The sequence below is a fragment of the Pipistrellus hanaki genome (genome assembly GCF_964339955.1).
Source record: "Pipistrellus hanaki genome assembly, chromosome: 3".
NCBI classification, from domain to species: Eukaryota; Metazoa; Chordata; class Mammalia; order Chiroptera; family Vespertilionidae; genus Pipistrellus; species Pipistrellus hanaki.
Genome location: NC_140505.1, coordinates 28912502 through 28938383, shown reverse-complemented (window position 1 = coordinate 28938383; position 25882 = coordinate 28912502). Strand labels below are relative to the sequence as shown.

The 25882-nt window shown below is 37.9% G+C and overlaps 1 protein-coding gene across 4 annotated transcripts in view; it reads left to right on the top strand.

The window, feature by feature from the left end:
* The window catches only part of MYO16 (myosin XVI), a 505283-nt gene that overhangs the window by 121215 nt on the left and 358186 nt on the right, over positions 1-25882 (top strand). For all 4 annotated transcript variants that reach the window (XM_084879972.1, XM_084879970.1, XM_084879971.1 and 1 more), the window contains exons 2-3: positions 203-466; positions 23521-23591. In XM_084879972.1, coding sequence (XP_084736098.1) covers positions 241-466; positions 23521-23591 — 297 coding nt within the window. In that variant the 5' untranslated portion in view covers positions 203-240. The remainder of the gene's footprint in view (positions 1-202; positions 467-23520; positions 23592-25882) is intronic.

Genomic DNA, 25882 nt, shown 5'->3' with positions numbered 1-25882 from the left:
CCAGGCAATAGCCATGCCATCTTAAGTAAAATATTAACTCTCAAAAAAGAGGGGGGAAATGATATTAACTCTGTTTTTCTTCCAGAGGAATGAATGAGTGTCTGACTTGTGAGATGGTAACAAGAAATCAAATGTGTTCTGTAATGCTACTATATTTGTTGTAATAATGGGTCTAGTGACTTTCCCATTTTGTTTCTTTCAGGTTGCTTTCAGCTATGTAATGTTTTCCGATCCCATGAGATGGAAATTGACCAGTGCTTGCTGGAGACCCTTCCCCTTGGCCAAAGGCAGCGGCTGGTGAAACGCATGCGCTGTGAACAAATCAAAGCCTACTATGAAAGAGAGAAGGCTTTTCAGAAGCAGGAAGGAGTCCTGAAAAAACTGAAGCATGGCAAGAATCAGAAAGTGCATTTTAACCTTGCTGACATGATTCAGGATGCAATTATCCACCATGATGACAAAGAAGGTACAAGACATAAAACTGTTTTCTGACATGGTTTTTCTGTGTGGTTTGTTAGGGTTTTTTTTTTTTTTTTTGTGGGGAAATGAAGGGTAGAATTTCTTTTAAATAATAGGTGCTTTCTTTCAAGAAAAAAATGATCTCATCTGTGAACATAGTTAAAAGTCCCAAATCTCTTAGTAAACATTTCAAAAATCCAAAATTTTGGTAAAATTGTGGTATATCTTTTTAAAGAATTACCTACCTAAAGAACAATGCTTTCCTTGCAAATTGTTCATTCCAATTGTTAACGAAACTTTTAAAAATAAAATTGTTTCCTTTGAAGAAGAGATTGTTCAGTAAAATGTATTATTATGTCATTCATGAATAGACATAGTCATAAAATCAGTTCCTCTCAGACTTACACTCTATTGGTTTACCCCATAAAATTGACTGGCTTGTAGTATCAAATTTTATTTAGACTATTTAATCCAAGTTTCAGTTGTTTTTACAAAACTATTAAACTTCTTATCTTTTGTGTGTTTTTTATTATTTTTTTTGTTTTTAGAATATAATTTCCAGTTATTTTTTAAAATTAGTGTTTTTATTTTCTTTGTATAAATACAATGAAGTGGAATTGCTGGATCATATGGCAGTGCTATTTTTAATTTTTTTCAAGAAAATTGATCTTAAATATAATAATACTAGAGGCCCAGTGCATGAAATTTGTGCACAGGGGTGTGTGTCCCTCAGCCCAGCCTGCACCCTCTCCAAATTGGGACCCATCGAGGGATGTCTGACTGCCTGTTAGGCCTGATTCTAAATGGGCAGTCGAACATCCCTCTCACAATCCAGGACTTCTGGCTCCTAACAACTAGCCTGCCTGCCTTCCTGATTGCCTCTAACTGCTTCTGCCTGCCAGCCTGATCACCCCCTATCCACTGTCCTGCCAGCCTGATTGATGCCTAACTGCTCTACTTCCAGCCTGATTGCCCCTAACTGCCCTCTCCTGAATGCCTGGTCACCCTGACTGCCCTCCACTGGATGCCTGGTCAACCCTAACTGCCCTCCCTTGAAGGCATGGTCACCCCTAACTTCTCTCTCCTGCAAGCCTGCTCACCCCTAACTTCCCTCCCCTGCAGGCCTGGTCACTTCCAAATGCTCTCCCCTTCAGGCCTGCATGCGCCCCCCCCCCCCCCCCCCTGAACTGCACTTCCCTGCAGGCCTGATAGTCCCCAACTTCCCTTCTCTGCTGGCCTAGTCACCCCTAAATGCCCTCCCTTGCAGGCCTGGTCCCTCCCAACTTCCCTCCCTGCTGGCCATCTTGTGTTCACATAGGGGCAGGATCTTTGACCACATGGGGGCATCCATCTTATGTATTGGAGTGATGGCCAATCTGCATATTACTCTTTAATTAGATAGGATAGAGGCCTGGTGCACAAGTGGGGGCCAGCTGGTTTGCCCTGAAGGGTATCCCAGATCATGGTGGGGGTTCCCTTGGGTGGCCTGAGCAAGGGGCCTGTGGTATCTGGAATTTATTTACCTTCTACAATTGAAACTTTGTAACCTGGAGTGGAGCCAAGCCTTTTGCTCTCTCTGTGGATGCTGCCATTTTTGTTTGGATTTATTCACCTTCTACAATTGAAAGGCCAACTAGGGCAATTGGAAAGCTTGGCTTCCTCCTGCTCTCTGTGGCTGTAGCCATCTTGGTTGGGTTTATTTGGATACTTGCTCTGATTGGCTGGTGGGTGTGGCTTGTGGGTTTAGCAGAGTGATGGTTATTTTGCATTAGGAAGGATGGAAGCAAAATTGTGTTCAATAACTAAGGTCAAAAGTAGCACCAATGATGAAATAGTTGAATGACTTTTTGAATTTAGCAAAAGAGTTTGAATTTCTAACCTATTATTAAAATTTTAAGTACATTATTGTAATATAAATTAAAATGTTTTCCAAAGAGAAGTTTTAGCTCTGGCTGCCATAAAAAATACTATAGACTGGGTGCCTTAAACACCAGACACTTATTTCTCAAAGTTCTGGAGGTTAGATAGCCCAAGATCAACATGCCACTAGATTTGGTTCTTTTTTTTTTTTTTTTTTAATTTGGAATGCTTCATGCATTTGGGCGTTATCTTTGTGCAGGGTCCATGCTGATCTTCTCTGTTTTCCTTCCATTTTACTGGATGTGCCACTGAAGTGAGTGCAAGGATTGGTTCTTAACAACAGTTTTTCGACCTGAAAGATGACCACCTTCTCACTGTATCCCACATGGTGAAGAGAGCAAGCTCTAGTCTCTCTTTCTTTTCTTGTAAGGGTACTAATGTTATCATGGAGGTTCATCTTTATGATTTCATCTGACACCAATTACCTCCCAAGGCCCCAACTTCTAATATAATCACATTAGGTTAGGGCTTCCCTATATCAATTTGTAAAGGACAAATTCATAACAGATGATATATTTATGCTGTACTTGAAACTGACCCACATATGAAATAACAGTCACTTCTATTTCTTCTTTGGAGTCTTTTATCAACCTTGGAAACTCTCACATTAATGCTGAGATATCTTTTGTATCAAAGGGAAAGTATTAATTTCTTGTAAATTTTAGAAATTAAATTTCGCCGAAACCGGTTTGGCTCAGTGAATAGAGCGTCGGCCTGCGGACTGAAGGGTCCCGGGTTTGATTCCGGTCAGGTGCATGTACATTGGTTGCGGGCACATCCCCGGCAGGGGGTGTGCAGGTGGCGGCTGATTGGTGATTCTCTCTCATCGATGTTTCTGGCTCTCTGTCCCTCTCTCTTTCTCTCTGTAAAAAATCAATAAAATATATTTAAAAAGAAAAGAAATTAAATTTCATTGAAAATGTAACAATCTCTCTGTCTTGCATATGTTTACTTCTTTAGAACTGTATTTAGGAAAAAGTTTACATTTAGTCATGGTAGTCATATTTTCATTTATCTTTAAGCTACTCAAATAGTTATATGTACACATTTATATAATTGAGATAGTAAAATAATATTGCCACAAATTCTTTTTATTTAAGTAATTACTTAATTTTTTTTCCAGATTGTGTATTTTTGTAAACTATAAACAACAACAACTTACTTCCAAGTACTTTTATTGGCTTACTGAGTATAAATAGTCAAATATACTACTTCAGTGGATGACATGATAAGGTTTATAGCATGTCATTTAGAAGCAATTCAGGGTTTTTGTTTCACTTTATAAAAGTTGAATATTTGTAAGTATAAATTTAGCATCTTTGATGCTTTATTGTTTTTCTTTTTGGGAGATGACATTTTAGTGTATAATGAGGCATTTTAATATACTGCATGAATGTAAAATGTGTTCAATTCTTTTCCATATTATATGGAAATTTGTTCTATATTTTATTTTAGAGCTTTTAATTCAACTCTCTGTGAGTCATATCATGTAAAAGAAAGAGAGGGGAGGAAGGGGGTAAATGAGAGAGAGAGAGAGAGAGAGAGAGAGAGAGAGAGAGAGAGAGAGAGGGAGAGAGGGAGGGAGAAGACTGGGAGAGTTAGAGACAGAAAATGTCCATATGTCGAGAAAATTTAAATGGGAATGCAGTTTCCTCTGTTACAAGTGCTATTCTCAAATATCAGTCATTTTCATTAGTTAGTCCATAAATGTTTATTAAAAGTATTACAAATGACAATGGAGTGACTTTATTATTCTTTTATTATGTAGTACTTTACAGACATAGTCTTGCTTGTACTTCCAGCCGTCGCCAACTGGTGGTCTGTGGACCACTGGTGGACCATGAGGTCCGAAAGGTTGGTGAGCACTGTTTATAGTCACTTAATTCCTCTGATAGTCATATGCTACGGTATGTGATAGGATATTCTCCCCATCAAAGAGTGAGAGTATTGAACTCAGAACTCTTTATGGGTAATCTCTTTAGTCCACCTGCATTCGGAAACCATGATTTTGTCCACAACACTGTACTGACCTCAAGTTTATGTCTATTTTTTTTAAAAAAACCCTCTTTATGATTGACACGCAAACAGCTGTACATATTCATTGTGCAGAATTGAGGAGTTTGGAGATAAGCATGCACTTGTGAAGCCATCACTAGAATCAAGGCCATAACTACCCATCACCTCCGAAAGGTACCTTCTGCCCTCTTAATTTTTTTAAATTAAATTATTTTTTTTATTTGTGGAAACAGTATTTAACATGCCACTGTTTAAGCTGATTTCTGACGGTAAATGAACTAAACCATTGACTCCATAAGTTGATTTGCTTCCAGGGCCATTTGGCTTTATTTCTTCCTCTTACCTGGTTGAGCACATTGCCCATTGTCAAGGGAGTTGCCAAAGGCAGGGGCTGATATTCTGTATGCTCTCATGTTTTCCCTCCTCTTTCCCTGATTAGTACTCCCCCCCTCCTCTCCCTCCTCCTTTGTTTTTGCAAGTTAAGGGAATTTAATTGTTAATCATTTGTATGCCATAAGCATCTACAGAAGCAAGCAGCAGACCTTTTTTAATTAAATTCGAAATATCTTGGCAGTTAACTGGTTAATTTCCATGCCAAATATTTTCTGAGGGTCTGTTTCAACCACACAAAGAACTTGTAAGTGTGGCTATAACTTGTGGTTATAGACCTGTCAAACTTCATGGATATCTCCATTGTAACCTAATATTCTAAGCAGTCTCTTAGAAAAAGGGAGAATATATCAAATCACAGCAATGTTCGATAATCTTCTTCTCTTATCTCTCAGAACTCTGGTCCCATTCTCCTTGGAGGAATAGGGTCCCAGGCCCATGGTCTAAGGCTCTGACCCTAACTCTTCTTTGTCTACCTAGCCTCTCTGGAAAGCCTCACATTTCCCCCTTGCATCCCCCTTCTTCCATGCCCATGATTCCCAAATTGTATGCAGATCTCTCTCCTGAATTTCAGACCCCACCTTTGTGATAGCCTCACATTTCTATCTTATCATGTTCAAAATTGAATATCTACCATCATTTCCTTCCACATCAAAATTCTCTTCTGTTCTCTTTCAGTTAATACCACAATCACTTCCCCAGACTTATAGCCCCGAAATCTTGATGTCATGTTGATTTAAGTGCACATTTGTAAAGTGTTGTGATTGTACCTCCTGGAACAATTTACAGGAAGTGTCAGCTATTTGTATATTACCTAGAGTTTTCTAAGAATATGCCTAGAAAGCAGTATGCTAAATATATATGGGATGATCTATCGTTAGGCTGAAAGAACATCTATCTCCTCACTAAGAATTTTGTAAGTAAATCTTTAAGACCAAGTTTTCTCTCCCATACCCACTCCCACCCTTGAACATGTAGCCTCGGGTAAAAAAATAAATTTCATATATTCCTTAAGTATTTTATACATGAAGCACGAGACACTCCCTGTGAAACTCAGAGCTTAGGAATACTTAGCCCAGCCCAGTCATTGCATTCATTGCATTCACTAGCTTGGCACAGAAGTTAAAATTCTGAAGTCGTTGGTTACCACATAAATTTATTTGCTTATGTATCTCTTTATTTATTTATATTTTATTATCTAGACCATAAATGAAAATGGAGCCAATTATATTTTTCCACTGCTACTATTTATTTAATGCTGCCTTTATGAGGATGGCCCATCTGCTCTGGCACCATTTTCCTTAGTGACAGGTATAGATTTTTACTGCAGGCAGCCTCATTCTCTCTCCCTCACTTCCCCATAACCAGCTGCACCAAGTGGCATTTAGAGAATGTGACAATCAATAGGGGATTTAAGCTCATGCCCCATCGGCATTGAAACCCAGGCTCTGGCACTCTTGGAACAGTGGTCAAACCAACCAACTACCCAACCCTGGTTCCCTACATGCATTTATTGTGAACATAATAGAGTGTGGTGTGTGTTCAATTTCCTACAAGGAAAAAATATGTCTAGACTACAAAACTAGGAGCATAGTATACTTGACATTGGATATATGTAAACTGTCTCCAAAAGAGTTGGATTTAACAAATATCAGTGTCTTGTGTATTAGATACCTGGGGTTGTCAAGGAAATATAAAGCAGTATTCTGTGTTTAAGGAAGAAATAGGGGGTAAGAACATTCCCAGTGAAAAGACAGTAGTACAGTTGTCTGCATAGTCCATGTTCTTGAGCAGCACCAAGCCTGAGCAGAGTGAGGGGATTGGCAGTTAATCAGAACCACCCCTGCCGAAACTGGTTTGGCTCAGTGGATAGAGTATCAGCCTGTGGACTGAAAGGTCCCGGGTTCGATTCCTGTCAAGGGCATGTACATTCCCAGTAGGGGGTGTGCAAAAGGCAGCTGATCGATGATTCTTTATCATCGATATTTCTAACTCTCTATCCCTCTCTCTTCCTCTCTGTAAAAAGTCAATAAAGTGTATTAAAAAAAAAAAGAACCACCCCTATCTTGTTAACTTCTCAGTTATACAACAACAGAAATCCTTGAAGGTAAGATGCAAATTAATCTGGTCCTTTAACTTGGCAGAAGAGGGAGAGGCTGTAGAAAGATGTAGTTAAGGGGAGATGTTTAGTGGGGTAGACACAGAAACAAAAGAACCACTTTTAGATTTTTAGAGAAATGCATGAGCTTTTCATCTACACACAATGTCCAAATCAGATATCTGTCTGGAAGGTGAGGTGTGTATAGCTCATGTACATGCTGAATCCAGCAACCCTGGGTGGTTCTGAATGTCACAGAGCTAGGTTCACTGGACCATGATGCTGCCAATTAATAGGTAACAGCTGCTAGGTAATTAAATGTTCCCATTTCAAAACCAGTCATAGAATCATAAAGAGTTGGAAATTAAGTGCATTTACATTCTGAGGGATTCTGTATGAATTTAATGAGTGGCTTAATAGTTCACCAATACCAAATTCATATTCCCAAGAAGTATTAATTATTTTAACTGCCTGCTATTTAATCACAACTTTACCAGGGTCTGTGAGAGTAATTGAAAAAGAGAGAGAGATTGAGAGAAGGAGAGAGAAAATATGTGCTGCTTCAAGAGCCTTTCTAATCTCAGTGGAATGACACACCATCTTTTAAAATACAAACAGCCTGGCTGGTGTGGCTCAGTGATTAAGCATTGACCTAAGAACGAGGAAGTCATGGTTCCATGCCCAGTCAGGGCACATGTCCAGGTAACAGGCTTGATCACCAGTAAGGGAGTGTGCTGGAGGCAGTTGATCTGTAATGTTTCTCTCTCATAAATGTTTCTAACTCTCTTTCCTTCTCTCTCTCTAGAAATCAATTAAAAAAATTTAAAACAAAAAACAAAAACACACAGTAGAATTGATCCATTTAAAGAGAATTGTGGCATGTCATTCATTTATTGGGGGTGAAGTGGGAATGATATGAGTCAGAAATTGCTCTGTGGAAAATGTTAGACTTTGGTAGGAAAAGAGAAAGGGACTTTTGGGCTGTGAAAAGCAGCTAGAGCCCTGGAACTGAGGCCTGGAAAAGCAGTTTCTGACAGGAGAGCGTCAGGATACGAAGCATCACTGGGAGTCAGCTATAAGGGTTCTAACTCTCAGCTGGAGTATGAGTTCCATCCCTACACTAATACTGATGAGCTGTGTGCTTGGACAGGGTGCTTTCTCTGCTGTTCTTTCTTTTAAAAAATTTTTTTTTATTGATTTCTGAGAGGAAGGGAGACAAAGAAATAGAAACATCAGTGATGAGAGAGAATCATTGATTGGCCACTTCCCACATGCCCCTCACTGGGGATCAAACCTGCACCCCAGGCATGTGCTCTGACCAGGAATCGAACCCTGACTCCTGGTTCATAGGTTGATGCTCAACCATTGAGCCAAGCCCACCAGGCTTTGCTGTGCCTTCTTATCCTGCAAATAAGGTAGAGGTAGAGGTGAACCTCTCTCATAAGCAGCTGTGAGGATTAGTTTGATAATACATGCAGGAAACTTCAAATGACATCTGTCACGAATTGCTACATGCATAATAAATGTTAGCTACTCTTATGATTTGAAATGGAATTAAGGGATAGCACTGAAGCAGTAAAGAGTAGATAACTAATAACTGTGACTGGCATGTGGTTCACAGATGATCACAATGGGGTTTTATATGTGATACAAGCATAGCTGTTTGACTGTTGGGACAATCATATAAATTATAATGAAACTGAGGAGGACAGGCATGTACTAGTAAGCTCAGGGCATTGCTATAACCATGGGTAAGGAGAAACAGAAATTGGATGGTTCCTTTGGAAATGGATTGAAAAGGCAAAAAATTGCATTATTAATATAAAATATTCACAGCATTCTAAAAATCTGTTCTTTTTTGCTAGGACAGTGGTTGGCAAACTCATTAGTCAACAGAGCCAAGTATCAACAGTACAACGACTAAAATTTCTTTTGAGAGCCAAATTTTTAAAACTTAAACTTCTTCTAACACCACTTCTTCAAAATAGACTCGCCCAGGCCATGGTATTTTGTGGGAGAGCCACACTCAAGGGGCCAAAGAGCCACATGTGGCTTGCGAGCCACAGTTTGCTGACTACGGTGCTAGGACAATATGTGAATACACACACACACACACACACACACACACACACGCAATGTGGCCGCTACTTATTCATCGTTTTACTTCCCATGGTACAATTATGGAGGTCAACCACAGTCTGAAAATATTAAATGGAAAATTCCATTTAATAAACAATTCATAAGTTTTACATTGTATGCCATCCCAAGTAGTGGGATGTGAGTCCTCCCTCTGTCCAATGTATCCACACAGCACATTAGACACAGTAGCTGTCTCAGTTATCAGATCAGCCATTCACAATACCACAGCACTTTTGTTCGATAACCCCTATAAAGGCCCCAAACTAAGAGCAGGGATGCTGGCAAATCAAATATGCCAAAGAGAAACTGTAAAGTGCTTCCTGGAAGTGAAAAGGTGTAGTTTCAACCTAATAAGGAAAGAAAAAAACATGTTATTCTGGAGTGGTTAAGCTCTATGGTAAGAGCAAACCTGCTACCTGTGAAATTGTGAAGAAGGAAACAAAATTCATGCTGCTTTTGCTGTCACACCTCAAACTGCAAGTTGTAGCCATGGTGTATAACAAGTCTTAGTTAAGACTTGTTAACTAAGACTTAACTAGGCATTAAGTTTGTGAATGGAAGACAAGAACAGAAAACATGTTCCAGTTGACAATGTGTTGTGCCTGAGAGCACTGAGCCTATGTGAAGACTTTATTCAGAAAGAGAGCCCCTGAAACAAGGGACCTCACTCACAGAACTTTTATTACAGTGCATTTCATTCATTTGTTCACTCAAAATTAAGGGCTCACTCTTTTAAGCATGCCAACCAGTGGTCTGGGTATCGGGGATATCATGAGAAATAGAGCCTGATATCTGTAACCTGGTATAAGGAGAGGCTGCCCAGCGAAGAAAGAACATCAGTACTTAATGTCTGTAGTAGAAGGTAGATGGGTGGCCAGGGCAGTGCAGTTGGAGTGGAATGGGAAGTGAAGGGGACAAAGGAAATGAATCTCTTGGCTCTTATATGTCAGGAAACTAAAGCTAATTTGTCAAAGGCCTGAATTCCTGCAATAATGTAATATTTTAGAACTGCAATATTGGAACTGATTGCATTTGAGGAGGTCAACATCATTCTGCAAAGATCTTATGTAGAGAGCTTTGGAGTTTGAGTGTAAGAGAGAGTGGAGATGCTTTTACCCAAATGTGTTCAATTGTCTATGAGCACTGTAGGCTTTGTGAATCTTCAGACTCCCAGTGTGGATGCTGCTGTCTCTTTCATCCCTACAGATAATCATCTAAGGCTTTTTTCTTGTTGTCCAAAGGAATAGCAACAAAGGGGCAAGAGCATAAAGGTATAAACTAATCTTTTAGGTGTCATTCCTTACGTTTTTATAATTTTTATTACATGAATATCAGAAAATGTGTGGAGGAGAAACATTGAATTAAAAGGCACATTTTTCTCTCTTTTTAAAACATTTAACCCAGTAGTTTTCATATTTTAGGGAAGAGGAAGGCAGATAGGGGTTCCTGGTATGTTCAATGAAATGTTGTCTCATGATTGTACAGTTTCCCTTCTCCATGCCAATTTCTTGCTACCCATGATGTTACTTCTTAGACGTGTTTTCTTTTGATTGAGGTGAGTGTCTGTAAGCAGTAATAGCACAATATGAAAGCTATAATTTTTATCTGCACACCATTTTGGTTTGATTAAATTGAAACTGAAAAAAACCAAACATTTGAGCATCAAATTTTAGACAGTATTGCTGCTGGTGTAAACCAAGAGTTTTCTGATTCATTGTGCTCAGAACAGTCTAGGAAAAAAAAAGAGAAAAAGCAACTTATAATTTTTATGGGAAAAAGGCACAATCTGTCAGAGGCCCAGATTGCTGCTTAGTGCACCAGGGCAGTCGCACAACAATCTGTAGATCATATGTGCCTTTGACAGTATGACTGTAATACACGCCAAAGTAAAACGTTTTACAGGGAAACGTGGATTTGTCATTTGTAAGATCAGAGAAGTCATTTAATGCGTGCATGGATAGAACAGAGTTCAGAGTTTTTTCTGAGGTTTTTCAGAAAAATGTCCAGGAAAGAGGATTTTACAAATACTGCTTTATAAAGTAGCATGTTGGCAACGAGGTTCCAATTTTCCGAATTAAATACACTCCCTCTGGCCTACTCAGGATCATCATTCTTCAAGTTGTCCCTTTCATTATCTATAGTACAGGGTCATTTCCATAGATGAGAAATGCTGCAATATCTTTAAAAGTAAAAGGAAGAGTAAACTCCCTTTTATTTCATAAAACAATTCCTCAGAACAAGTTGTTTATATTCATTGCACCTTAATTCTCACCCCCAATGTCTCTGAAAACACTTCTATTAGTTCCCCCCCCCCCCCCCCATTGATACCACCAAAGCTGCTGATTTCTCTTACCCTCATCAAGGATCTCCTTGTTGCCAAGTTTTCAGATATTTCTTTGTCTTCATCACAGGCAACAAAGCAGCATGTGACACTCTTGATCATGTCTCCCTCCTCAGTTGACTTTCATCACTTGACTTCTGGACCTGTTCTCTCTCCTTGGTTTTATACCTACCTCACAGAATTTTGAGCTCTTCTCTATCTTCCCTCTCTAGAAATTACCTCCCATGCCATGTGTATACTACAAACCCTAATTTTTATGCCTAGCCAAGACTTCTTCCCTACCTGTAAGAGTTCTCTGCAGCATGTCCTTGTGACATTGTATACAGACCTGCTCACTGTCATACTGTTTATCGTCCCAGACAAGGCCATCTTCTCCTCCATCTTTCCAACTCAGTGAATGACTCCATTCTACCAACTGTTCATGTCAAACATTTTGGAGACTTTCTTGACTCCTTTATGTCTCTCTCACACTCTTGTATGATCCTTGAATACATTTCTTGGCTCTACCTCCTAGTCTTCATAATCTGACCATCTATCACCATTAATCTGTCCATCTCTCACCAATCTCACCAAGATCAATCCCTTAATTTTCTATAGTGCTATACTACAAGGTATAGCATTCTAAGCCATCACTATCTCTGCCTGTTTAGTGGAAGTAGTCTCCTGCAATATCACCCCACTCCTAACCTTACCCTCTACATCATTTTTGCTCACTGGCCCTAGTCATGGACACAGAGATCCTACAACATCTCCCTCTCCTGCCTTATTCCAGCTAATTATCTGATCTTAGTTTCTCCCATGCTCTTTCTCAGATGCTCTTCCTGAGCCTCTCTGGCTTTCTTACCTTTTCTCAAAAACACTTCCCCTTCTCTTATCTCACAGTCTTTTGACATTTTATCTGTATTGTGCAGGAGTCATTCATTTGCCTCTTTCTGTTCCAATGTCAAGAAACTAGAGGGGCTTTCCTATCCTCCTGCATGAGGCTCATAAGAAATTTCTAAAGCTATGCAGCTGTATTTGTTTCTCTGTCTTTGAGTTTTAAATGGAATAGTAGGAATGTAGTTAGGCTTTTGTCTTCAGAAACTTATTCTTTCTACCACTTCGTTGTTATTCATGGCCCTTTATAATTTCAATATTCCAACATTATTTTGTCTCTCTTTTGTGCATCATGGACAGTGACACCAGGAGAGTAGTATTGCCATCACTTGGTTGTTGGTTGGAAATTCAGATTCCTGGGCCACACCCCATACCTGCTGAATCAGAAACTCTGGGAGTGAGCCTGGGAATCTGGGCTCTAACAATCTCTCTGGGTGGTTATGATGCATGCTGGGGATTTAGTTCCGTTCTAATGGTTCTCTGGTTCTCACCTGGGCATATTTGTTACATTCTTTAGTTCCACTGAAATTCTCTGTCCAGAAAACAGATCTGCTGAACACATTGCCCTGTCTCAAATGTCACAATCGTTCCTATGAACATGATGAATTTGGTCTAATAGAAATGTTGCCATGCCTTAACTATAAAAGCTAGCTTCCTGCTCCTCTGTGTTTTCTCACTCCTTTTCTTATCCTTATCTTCACCTCAAAATGTCTATAGACTATTCATCTTTCAAGGCCTGAATTAAATAGTTTGTCCTTTGGGAACCTTCCCTGACTTCTTAAACTGAAAGAAGAATACTTCTCCTCTGTACACTTAGAGGCATTTTACTCATGGATCTATCCTTTATTCATATCTGCCTTCTAAAATAATTCCTAATACAAATGTCTTTATCTTTCCTACATTGTACAACTCAGGACAGGGTTATGTCTTAGTTAGTAGAGTTGCTGGTTTGTGGTAAGTTCATAGTAGAAACTTCCTTTCCTTTTCTTCCTCTTTGCACTGTAGTAGCTCCTGAATATAAGAAATACAGATCATTCTGATATATTTAACAATGTCTGCACATATGAAAAAAGGAAATTTCCATACATCATAATCCATGACCAAACTCTCATAGGAAGCATCAACAAGCAAGAACTGTGTCTGATAAATGAGCTGCTTTATGCAGAATTGGTGCATGATTTAGAAACCATAATCCTAGCTCACTCCAGCTGAGTGGTTTTAGAAGCCATTTTCAAATACCCTGGGACAACATAGATTTTATAATTGCCTTGATTCCCTTCTCATTTTAAACTAATTCTATAAGAAAACAAGATTACCTTCTTGATTTAATAAAATGAAGATCATGAACACAATTTTATGTTTAATTTGAATTTTAGAAAGACAAGGCTTAAAGTTAAACCTGAGAATTTAGGGCCTTTGTGTTTATGCTCTGAATTTCCTTTTCAAGTTGGAAAAATAACAGGGTGTAAGATGTTTTATGCATTTGGAAACTCTAGAGAAGTTAAGATGGATTGCCTTCTTCCAAAACACAGAAAGAGTGTGAACTGGATGACAACCAGGTACAATTTGTGGATGATTTTTCCCCCACCTTGTGGGATTGTCCTAAGCAAGAAAGGTGCTATATTCTTCTGCTTGTGCTGCCATAACAAAATGCTTTAATTTTGTTATGGCAGAAATTAATTTTCGCATGGTTCTGGAAACCAGAAGCTCTACATCAAGTTTCCAGTAAGATAGGTTTCTGGTGAGGCCTGTTTCTGGCTTGCAGATAGCCATCATCTCTCGTGCCCTCTACACCAGGGCTCTCTGAAGTCTCTTCTTATAAGGACAACAGCCTTATTGGATTGGCGCCCCGCTCTTATGACCTTCCTTAATCTTTATCACCTCCTAAAAAGGTCCATTCTCCAAATATAGTGACATTGAGCATTAGGACTTTTACAGATGAATTTTAGGATTACACAATCCAGTCCATAACAAGTGTATTTTGGTTGATTTCTCATTTCAAGGGGCCTATGTTAGTTTGGGTACACAACAAAGCAGATACCAAATAAGATTAGATGTGCCAGAGATTTTTGGGAAAATGCCTGCAAGGGAAAAAGGGGAAAGACCCAGGGAAGCCTGGGAGACCCTTCAGTACTAAAGGCTGGTGTGACCACAGTTGTCTTAGTTTGCTAAGACCGCCATAGCAAACTACCACAGGCTTGGTGGCTCAGCAGAGATTTATTTTCTCACAATTCTGGAGGCTAGAAATTCAAGATAAAGATGTCAGCAGGTTTCTTTTCTTCTGAGGCCTGTCTCTTTGGCTTGCAGATGCTCACTTTCTGTGTTTTCACACAGTCACCCTTCCTTCCATGTGAATCTGTGTTCTAATCCCTTCCTCTTAGAAAGACATTGGTCTGATTGGATTGGACCCAGCCTAATGCCCTCATTTTATCTTAATTATTTGTTTAAAGACCCTACCTGGAGATATAGCAACTAGATGATACTCTTAGTTTCATTAAGTTGGGAGAGAAAACAAAAACCCCTGTGGGAGGAAAAAATAATTTTTTTTAAATAAAGAATAGAGAAGTTAGATTATATTAGAATATTACACATGTATACAACATGTAGACTTTGTTGTATATAACACCACGAATTTTTAAATTAAACTTCCTGATCTGATGGCTCTGGCAATAAGGTGAACTATAATCAGTGAAATTCAGATAATGTTATCAACAAAAAACACTGGCTCTCTCTCATACACACACATACACTCCCATAATCCTATATTCCTATATAATAAAAGGCTAATATGCAAATCAACTGAATGTCAGAATAATTGGTTGCTATCACATGCACTGACCACCAGGGGGAAGACATTCAGTGTAGGAGTTGCCTCTTGGTGGTCAGTGCACCTGAAGCAGGGCTCATGGCTGGTGAGCACAGCGGCCGTGGCAGGAGCCTCTCTTGTCTTTGTGGCAGCACTAAGGATGTCTGACTGATGGCTGAGAGACAACCCCCAAATTTTGTGCACTGGGTCTCTAGTCATTCTATAAAATTCCATATGTATTTTAGCTTTTATGTGTGAGAAGCTTTGTCTTAAAGCCATCTTCCATTTTTGTCTGTTGTAATTTCTGGTTGGACTTGCTCATGGAACATCCATTTCTTCATCTTCTCTCTGGTATAATCTAGCAGGTCTATCACTTGGCCCAACTGCTGTACTATTTATATTTCCTTTATTGCTACATCTTGTTGCTTCCCTGTTGTCATCTCAGTCTCTTAATCCTGTAGGGATGTCACTTGTGTGTTTCCTTTTAACTCTTTAATCCCTTAATCTTCTATACTTGCCTATCTTCACTGTCAGCTGTACTCCAGACTATAGCTTCCAATGTATTAAATATTTCAAAGTTGCTAAGACTTTTTGATCTGATACAAATAAAAATATTATCTTCTTCTTAGTTTGGGGCTTAAATGCTTTTTATTACACATATAGAATCCCTAGAGAAATGTTATTACAAACCTCTTTTTTATAACCTTGTATGTGATACTTTAAAAATCTTTGATGTCTAGAAAACACAAGGTTCTACTTTAGCACAAAAAATGAAACTTTTTATAACTTTAGGAGCTAAATACATCAGACAAAAATTTGAAGCAATGATGAGCACTATACGTGTTGGCAAAAACCCTGAAGTATTTTTTAGAAATTATTACAAAATGGTGTATTTTAGAAGTGAATGTATGATAGAGAATCTAAGAAAAATGAGATAAGATTAACAAATGAGACTGAATATAGGCTAATTTTGGGGGAAAATAAATCAATTTGTAGTAATTATTTTTTATTGACTTAATGTAGGGAAAGGGCAGAGGGTTGTTTCAAATTTTCTTACAGGTATTTTTTAAAGTATACATTCTCTCCACTTGGACTTCTGTGAGTTCCTCTGGGTGGTACGGCCCCAATATGCTGCTACATAGCCATGGAAGTGATGAGAGTGCTACAGGGAAAGAAGGGCATTGAAATCACAGGGAGTTTTATTTCATGCCATTAATCAGGTGGCAGCTGGATTAACTAATTTAATGTAAAAAATACATTTAAATATAGTTAAGTGTTTAACCAATTTTATGAGATCATATATATTAAATATTTGTATTTAATACATTACATAAATTATTTATTTATATTTGAGAAACTATATCTGAAAATATTTTATATTATATCAATATATTATAATGTTTAAAGGCACATCCACATTTTTAAAAAATATATTTTATTGATATTTTTTTTACAGAGAAAAAGGGAAAGGGATAGAAAGCTAGAAACATCGATGAGAAAGAAACATCAATCAGCTGCCTCCTGCACACCCGCCACTGGGGATGTGCCCACAATCAAGTTATATGCCCTTGACCAGATCGAACCTGGGACCTTTCAGTCCGCAGGATGACACTCTATCCAGTGAGCCAAACCAGTTTTGGCTCTTGCTTTTTCAAAATTGTTTTGGCTATTCGAAGACCCCTGTAATTTTAGTCAGCATTTCATTATTTTTAAGGCCCTTAGAATTTTTATAGGGATAAGGCATTGGGATATCTTATGTCCCCTTTCCTCCCTTGGAGTTATTTTTGTTTTCAATGGTATTAGTTGTAGCAGTTTGATTTACCACAGAATACTTATTTCTTAGTAACCAGCATTTTAAAATGTCAATACTCATTTTTTAACAGTTATGGCAAACTTTTAATATGATCTTTCAGTATGAAGTAAAACAATAATAATTACAAAAATGTGCAATTCTGATTTATCAAAAGATGAACCATGAGACAAAAGAATACACTGAAGAGTTAAGAATCAAGTTTACACAGGTATATTTATCTGATTTCCTACAAAGATGTTAGTGCAGTGCAGAAGCATATAAAAAAGAGTATTTTAAAGTTATGTAAGATAAATTGACAGTGGATCATATATAGAGAGAAAATAAAAAACGAACCGTATATTTATACTGTGTGCATTCTGGATTTATTGTTCCTGCATCAAGGTCTGAAGAAATACAATGCAGTTAAATTTATGTTGTCATAAAACTGTCACTTGAGTTCTGTTTGGGGATATTTAGAGTTAATGATTTAGAATTGGCTTAGGTACAGAGGCCATTCCTGATTCCCAACAGGCATATATACCTTAGTAATATGTGTTAGAAATTCTGTAGAATAGGTGAGTTTGATAATAGCCTTTTTTGGAAAATCTTTTCAGCTGCAGGCCGGTGAGTTCCTTGAAGGGGAAAGAGAGAATGGGTTGCAAGCAACATTTGAAGATAAAAAAATGGCAAATAATTTTCAGAAATATATTCAGGATATTCAGCCACTAATTTGAGAATTGCAAAGCCCTCAACTATTGTATTTCTTCTTTGTCTTTTGTCTTCTATACCCACAATCCATTACATTATAAACTCTTTGAAGACAGGATTTAAAAAATACATATATTCTCTCAAAACTCCAACTTTTAAGATAGTGTTTAGCACATATAAGACACTCACTCGATTGTTGTTGCATTAGTCATACCTGCTCACTGGGTTGGGATTTTAAGTCAGCTTGGCTATGGGACTCTTGGCCTTTGGGCTTACAGATGGACCTAGAGGGTATTGTGCTTCATGGTAAATAAATGGGAACCAGTAAACGAGTTGTTAACTGCCACTGCTGGTTCTATTGCTCCAAGAGAGACATTCATGGGTAATTTTATGAAATTGTTAAATCTTAGCAGTGTCTTTAGTGGCATTTGCACCAGAATCTCCTGGAGTGTTTTGTTAACATGCATAGTTTTAGGTCCTATCCCCATACTAACAAACCTGAGTAACTGAAAGTGGAAATAGGGTGTAATTCTTAAAAAGTCAAGAAACCCTGCCTGGCTGACATGGCTCAGTGGTTGAGCTTTGATCTGTGAACCAGGAGGTCATGTCCATGGTCAGGGCAGATACCTAGATTGCAGGCTCGACCACCAGTATGGGGCATGCAGGAGGCAGCCAATCAATGATTCTCTCTCATCATTGATGTTTCTGTCTCTCTCTTCCTCTCCCTTTCTGAAATGAATTAAATATACTTAAACAAATAAAATAAAATAATAGCTCCTAAATGTGGGATGTTTCTATCTCTCTCTTCCTCTCCCTTTCTGAAATGAATTAAATATACTTAAACAAATAAAATAAAATAATAGCCCCTAAATGTGGAAAAGTTGGTTGTTGGGGGATAAATATTTTAGTTTTAACATTCATTTGTTGCCCTTCATAGGGCCACTATACATAAGGAGACATACAGAATATCTATGGAATTACAATTCCATGATGGAGGTTGTGGGTGAAGGCATGGAGAATAATGAAAACTAGATCAAGAAGGAAAGAACTAGTAAAATCTATTTTAAAAAATCCATTCTTAGACACTCTGAAATTCAAGTTCTAACTAGGGCAGGAAATTTGTATGTTAAGGAGAAAATGGAAATTTTGTGGTATTGATAACATAATTCTATATCACTGCTTTAAGCTTCCCTTACTTATTGACATATTGATGAGGTAAGATACACCTCTAAAGCATTTCTTAGAGGACTATCAATTTTTATGGAAATTTTCACATCTATATTTTTAGAATTATTCACATAAATGTTTTTGTTATCACTTAAGGAAAAAGAATGACACTGGCTTGATTTTTTTAGTTGTTATTTATTGTAACTTTTTATTTAGAAATTAAATAAAACTTACAGAAAAATTGGGGAAAAAAAAAAGCAAAGAACTCCCATATACCCTTCAACCAGGTTTACCAATCCTGGTAAAATCAGGCCTAAAAGGGCAGTCGGACATCCCTCTCACAATCCAGGACTGCTGGCTCCCAACTGCTCACCTGCCTGCCTTCCTGATCACCCCCTAACTACTCCCCTGCCAGCCTGATTGATGACTAACTACTCCACTGCCATCTGATTGCCCCTAGCTGCCCTCCCTGCAGACCTGGTCACCCCTAACTGCTCTCCCCTGCAGGCCTTTGGGTCACCCTTAACTGACTTCCCTGCAGGTTTGATTGCCCCCAACTGTCCTCCCAACTTGCAGGCCTGGTCCCTCCCAACTACCCTCTCCTGCTGGCCATCTTGTGGTAGCATCTTGTGTCCATATGGGGGCAGCCATATTTGACCACATGGGGGCAGCCATCTTGTGTGTTGGAGTGATGGACAATTTACATATTACTCTTTTATTAGATAGGATTATTATCTTTTTCTCTTTCTAGAAAATTCCTTTTGAAGGGCTTATAACTAGGACAAAATTTAGCACCCACTGCTCTGTTTTGTTTAACTCTTCATTTTCTCTCTTGATTTTAAATGTAAAATCTTTGTGTTTACAGACCCACCATGATCATGAGAATTATGTGAGAGCATTCGTAGTTGCTATGAATAGTATAATACATCCATACCAGCTCATAGGATTGCCAAAGCACTTACTTTTATGAAGTTGCTATCAAGTTACTATTATCAATGTGCTATATACCATCAGCACAGATAACTCGCGGTAATATCTAGAGACTGAAAATAAATGGTGGATATGAGGGTTGGTTATTGTGGTGATGGTGGGGACATTCAGTGGGGACAGCTGCCTCTTCTATTAAAGCTCCTTAGCAAAATTTTATGGTGTACTTTAGTCTTTTTTTTTTTTTTTTTTTTTTTTTTTTTTTTACCCCCAATATCTGAAAATTGGAGACTGAATGTTTCCTTTTAAATTTCAAATCATCTTGAAGTTTTGTGGCAGCTTGATGATGAAGCCACAAATATACAGTAAATGCTGAATCAGTTCCAAACAGTTACACTATAAAAGGAATCCTAAGCTTCGTGATTTTGTTTGGTTCCCAGATGGCTGTTGTTCCTTAGGCTGTTTTCTTGCAGATTTCATTGTAACAGAAAGAAGACGCAGAGTAGTGGGGCCATTTCACTCAACTGGTGATTTGAATTGTATGATTACAAATTTGCTACAAACCCATATCTTTTTGGAGAAAATATTTTAACCTAATCCCACAAATTTAGGAAATTATGAGGGCATTACAATGGATCTTGATTTCTGTTTTGTTTCAGAGTTGAAGGGTAATCTTCAACAATCATGTGATGTGAGAGGGAAACTACTTTTCTTGGTGAAGAATACAATCTTTGGAGTTAATACTGCCCACACTTAAGTTTTAGATCCACCATGCTATTCTGTGGATTGGGACAGCACATAATCATCAGAGCATTAGTTTCCTTACTAGTAAAGCAGGGGCAGTTATGGTAACTACAATGTGAGTAGAAAAAAATTGAAGTAATTATTATATTTAGAGTTCTTAGAGCAGTGTCAGACCCTAAGTAGATGTAAAAATGCTCATGTGTGTTAGTTTTATAAAGATGCACCGCTTTCTTTTTAAAAATTCTGTTATAACTGAATTGTTGCACAGTTTGCATTTTCTTCATTATATCTTTACAAGAGGCCCAATGCACGAAATTCTTGCAAGAGAAGGTCTTCCTTCCCCCAGATGCCTGTACTGGCTTCCCTCTGGCACCTAGGACCCAGGCTTCCCTCTCAGCCCTGGCTTTGTTCGTAAGGTAGTCTAGAAGAACATACTGTCTAATTAACATATTATGCTTTTATTATTATAGATATCTAGGTATCTTACAATGTCCAGTTTTTAACCCTTAGCAAAGCCATGGAATTTAGCTCACTCTCCATTGTTTCTTTATGTTGTGAATAGTTAATTTTATCTTATTGTTGAGTTTCCTCCTGAGATATCCAGGGGCAACCCAGCCAATATCTAGGTTCTGAATGAGTTCCGCCTGGCAACGTAAACAGCTGTTTCACAAAATAGGCCTTCTTTCTAAGAAAAGAATTGCTCTAAGTTTTCACTGTAGGCTGATGTCTGGCTGGGTGAAGAAACGGCTGGGGCTTAGCCATCTCTATCACTGTGGCAAGAAGGAAATTCTGAAGTTCTTGCCTATAGTGTCCTCATTCCTGGACATTCTTGGAAAATGTTCCTCATCCACCTCAGCTGCTGCCTGGAGTGTCCTGGAGCTTACCCTGCATCCCCTGGTAGCCAGTTGTTCAAAATTCAGGAATTTTTGGGTCCACTGTGAAATAGTTAAATTAAACTTATATTAAAAAATAAGCATATAAACTTACAAGTAAGTGGGTTTTATTAAAAACAAAATAATACATACTCAAAACTTAACACTTCCTAATTAGTTTATCACATTTTTCTCTCAGTTATGCTCTTAAAGTTATTTACTTTTTCTGTGTCTACATGGTGGAAAGGCCACATAATTATGAGGTATGTCATGTCTTTTCCCAACTATGGGTTTAGCAATATCACATGAGTAGCTTAAAATCAAACACGGTGGGAAGGATTGCACCACAGAAATTGAAAACTACAAATCAGGGCTTGATTTATTTTCTTATTGTTTAGACTTGATGAAATGATGGAGTAAATATTAATGATGCAAGCTGTGTTTAAAAATGTGTCAGTAGCCATGATGGTGTGAATAGCACAAAAATGTGGTAAAATATGATCATGTTATTCAAAATCTGTTGTCTGATTCAGCAAATATGTTACCCAGATCATTGATAAATAATGTTCTGACATTCTTCATTGGTTTACTTTAATCTTACTCAAGGCTCAACAAACTTTTTCTGTAAAGGGCTAGATAGTAAATATTTTAAATTTTAGGGGCTATGCAGAATCTATGGTGCACAGAATTCTTGAATTTTTTTATTGCTGTTTTATTTCTTATGTATCCTTTAAAAATGTAAAAGTCATTCTTTGCTCAAATGCTGTACAAAACAGGCCAGGGCTGGATCTAGCCTGCTGCCTCTGTCCATAGTTTGGGACTCCTGTCTCTTTTGCATTAATATCAATGAAAATATCAACCAGACATCAAGGTAACATTCATTAATTGTACCCATAGATTGCCTGTTGATCCAAGAGTTCAGTAAAATTAAAAAAAAACCCCAAAAAACATTTTGTGAGAATCAATTGGCTATGTGGAATTTATAATAATGAGTATTATATATTTAATTAATGTTTTTAAATGTGAACTACACAGCCTTTATGTCAGTAACATGTGTAATACATTCATAAACACATATTTGTCTATTAATCTGTCTTTCCCTCCCTCAATCCATTTATCTCTATATCTAGACATCTATATCTTCACCTCCAACTGACCTTGAGTATTCTCAGCACATTGCTATGGTCCACCCTACTTCTGTGGAGAGTACCTTCAAATGTTCTGTTCTTTATAAACTAGATTCCCTGGACATGGTGGCTCAGCCTCACCTTGGCAGTTAGTGATGCCTTAGATTCTTCTCTCTGCATTTGCATTAAACCACATGCTGGGTAATCCATTCTTTAAACCCAGTGGCAAAGCCATGAACCCTCACTGCAGCCACCCCTCTGGGATGATCCTGAATCTACATTTAAACAGAAAGTGAGAGCAAGAGACCCTTTCTAGCCTTTGTTGGACCCTCTCTTATTGTCTTAGCTCATGTTGCTGTGGACTGGGGGGATTACATAACCAATAGTTATTTCTCATAATTTTGGAGGCTAGGAAGTCCAAGATCAAGGCTCCAAATAGATATGGCTACTGGTGAGACCAGTCTTCCTGGTTTACAGATGGATGCCCTCTCCTCTGTCCTCACTTGGCCAGAGAGAGAGCTCCGGACTCTTCATCTCCTTGTGTGGGCACTAATCCCATCATGGTGACGCCACTCTCCATACATAGTTATTGGCAACAAGGGGGTGTGGATGTTCTTAGCCTTGATCTCCAATGACACATCTTTGCTCTTGGTGATCTTCCCCACTTCTTCCATTGTTGGCTTCCAAGTCTCAGCCTTCTGTTGATTTTGTGGCTCTCATCTCCATTTGAACTGATGACCGAAACACAATGACCAAATTCTTTAACTCTTTCAGTTGTCTTCAGTGCCTATGACACAGTTTTGTATTGCTTCTGTAGTCATGGTTTTTATGTTCTTGTTATTCAAATGCAGTCCTGCTTAGCACTTTCTTCTTTCACTTTAATCAGAAGTTGTTCAAGTCATTGCTCCTTTCTTCCAGTAAGAAGGTGCCACCAGCATACCTTGAGTTATTTCTTCCAAGGGTTTGCCTTCCAAGAACCTTGCCTTCCTGGATTTTTCCAATGGCGGAGAAGGAAGATACCCAAGTAAACAAAAAGATGAACAATGTGATGTCTGGATACAGTTGATGCTGTAACTTTTAGGTAAGAGTGTGGAAGAAAGATGTATTTTAATTCTCTTCTCCTCTTTCATTCTTTCAGCACTTCGACTGTTGAAGGAGGGGGCGGACCCCCACACTCCCATTTCCTCAGGAGGGTCCTTGCTCCATCTGGTAAGGACCAATTGGTCAACTGTGATGACCAATATAAGTGTGGGTAACACCAAAGACAAGGAGACTCAATTATGGGGTCAAAACTCAGTAGCAAGATGTACAATTAGCAGACAAATGATCAGAAAAATGATATTTCAAATTAAAAGTCTTTAATAATTCATTTATATTTATTAATTACTTTCATTATAGTTTGTAAATAATACTTAGCAAATGAGGTGAGAGTCTTTGCCCTAAAGAAGATGGCTTTGTACATGAATAGCATCCAACAAATAAGCAAGAGAATATTGTATCAATTACAGAGTATTAGGCAATCATCCTTTTATATCTAGTAGTTGTTTTTGTTGCTCCAAATAACAGTACTCTGATAGTGGCCCAGCTCATATGCATGTAAATAAAACTACCTTACATTCTTTTGGAAACAAAATGAGGAGATTAAAGGGATAAGCTAGATGGGAAACGCTTTATTAATTCTTGAGTCTTTGAAAATATATTGCCTTTGTATACTGTTACACATAGTTTGTGAGTCTAAGATGAAGGGGGAAGCTGGACCTGAAATTCATGTAAGAAAACCTTGTGATGCCCGAAAGAACATAGTTCTTAGGGCTGAACCTCCTTTTTCTGGGTACTGAGTAAATAAAAACAAATGAAAAATTGAAGGTTGCCAGAAAGACAAAATTGCAGGGTTTCAAAATGACTTAAATACTGAAAAAGGCAATTTAGCCATCTGAAATGTCAAGTGTGAGTAGGTTGCTCTGCAATGTGCCCTGTGTTTTAGGCATTCTTCCTTACAGCCCCTAAGCTCTAATTATGTATTCTAGGGTCAAGGTCTTTGAGAAAAAGGCAGCCTATGTTTGTGTGAGGTAACAGGGTAAGCTATGGAAATCTTTGTGATTTTTCTAGTTTTGTTCATTTAACTCAATTATTATTCAGTGAGTACTTGACTCTAAGGGTAGATTTTTTTGTAGGACATTTCTCTTGGAAGTGCCACAAGAACTTTTATGTTGGAGATTAACCATTTTCACTGTATTGCAGATGGGTAGTTGAGAAACAGGTTTTAATGTTTTGTTTTTTTTGTGTTTTTTTGCATATAAAATTTAAGTATACCATCTACATTTTTAATAAATACATCTGAATTTTTCTGTTTACCTACCCTTTGCTAAATTACTCATGTATCAAACCTAACGCAGGTATCAGGTACTGCTATAGACAGAAGGAAAATAATTTTAACAAGTAACAAAATCAGAAACCAGGAATTTAGTCTCTGTGAGGACAATATATTGGTAGATGGAAACTCAGATTTAAAATAGTATGATATTTATGGAGCTAAAAACTGAACCCAAGAAGTTTTTCTAAAATGCTATCCAGGGTTTTATGTTATGGCCTTTAATAAATGAGCTATTGAGTTCCTGATGCTAACAAAACCTTCTTGAATGGACTGTGAAAGCAAATTCTTTTCATTCTGCCTTTTGACAGCAGCAGGCCTTAATTAAACTTAAGTGGAATACATTAGAAATAAGCAATATTACTTCTTTTACCCAGGGAATTCTAGTTTTATCATAAAGACTGTGATGTAAGCAGTGGAATTTCATGCAGCTATTAAAATATTGAACCACATGGTCGAGGGCAACAAAAGCAAAATTAAATAACTGGGACTACATCAGTCTAAACAGTTTCTTCACAGTGAAGGAAGCCATCAACAAAATGAAAAGACACCCCACTGAATGGGAGAAGTTATTCACACATGATATATCTGATCAAGACTTAATATAAATGTATATAAGGAACTCATAGAACTCAATATAAAAACAATCTGACTGAAAAATGTGCAGAGGATCTGAATAGACATTTCTCCAAAGAAGACGTACAGATGGATAGTAGATATGAAAATATGCTCAATGTCACTAGTCATCAGGGTAATGCAAAGTGAAATTACCATGATATACAACCTCACACCTGTCAGAAAGTTGTCATCAAAGAGTCCACAAAATAACAAGTGCTGCCGAGGATGTGGAGAAAAGGGAGCCCCGAGGCATTGTTATTTAGGTTGTAAATTGAAGCAGCCACTACAGAAAACAGTATGGAGATTCCTCCAAAAATTAAAATTAGAACTGCCATAATACTCAGCAATTTCACTTCAGAATTTGAAAAAAAAAATATGCAAAAGTGAAAATACTAATTTGGAAGCAAATCACTGATTTGAAAAGATATATGCAATCCTATGTTCCTTATAGCATTATTTACAATAGCCAAGATATGGAAGGAACCTAGGTGTCCATCAATAGATGAGTGGA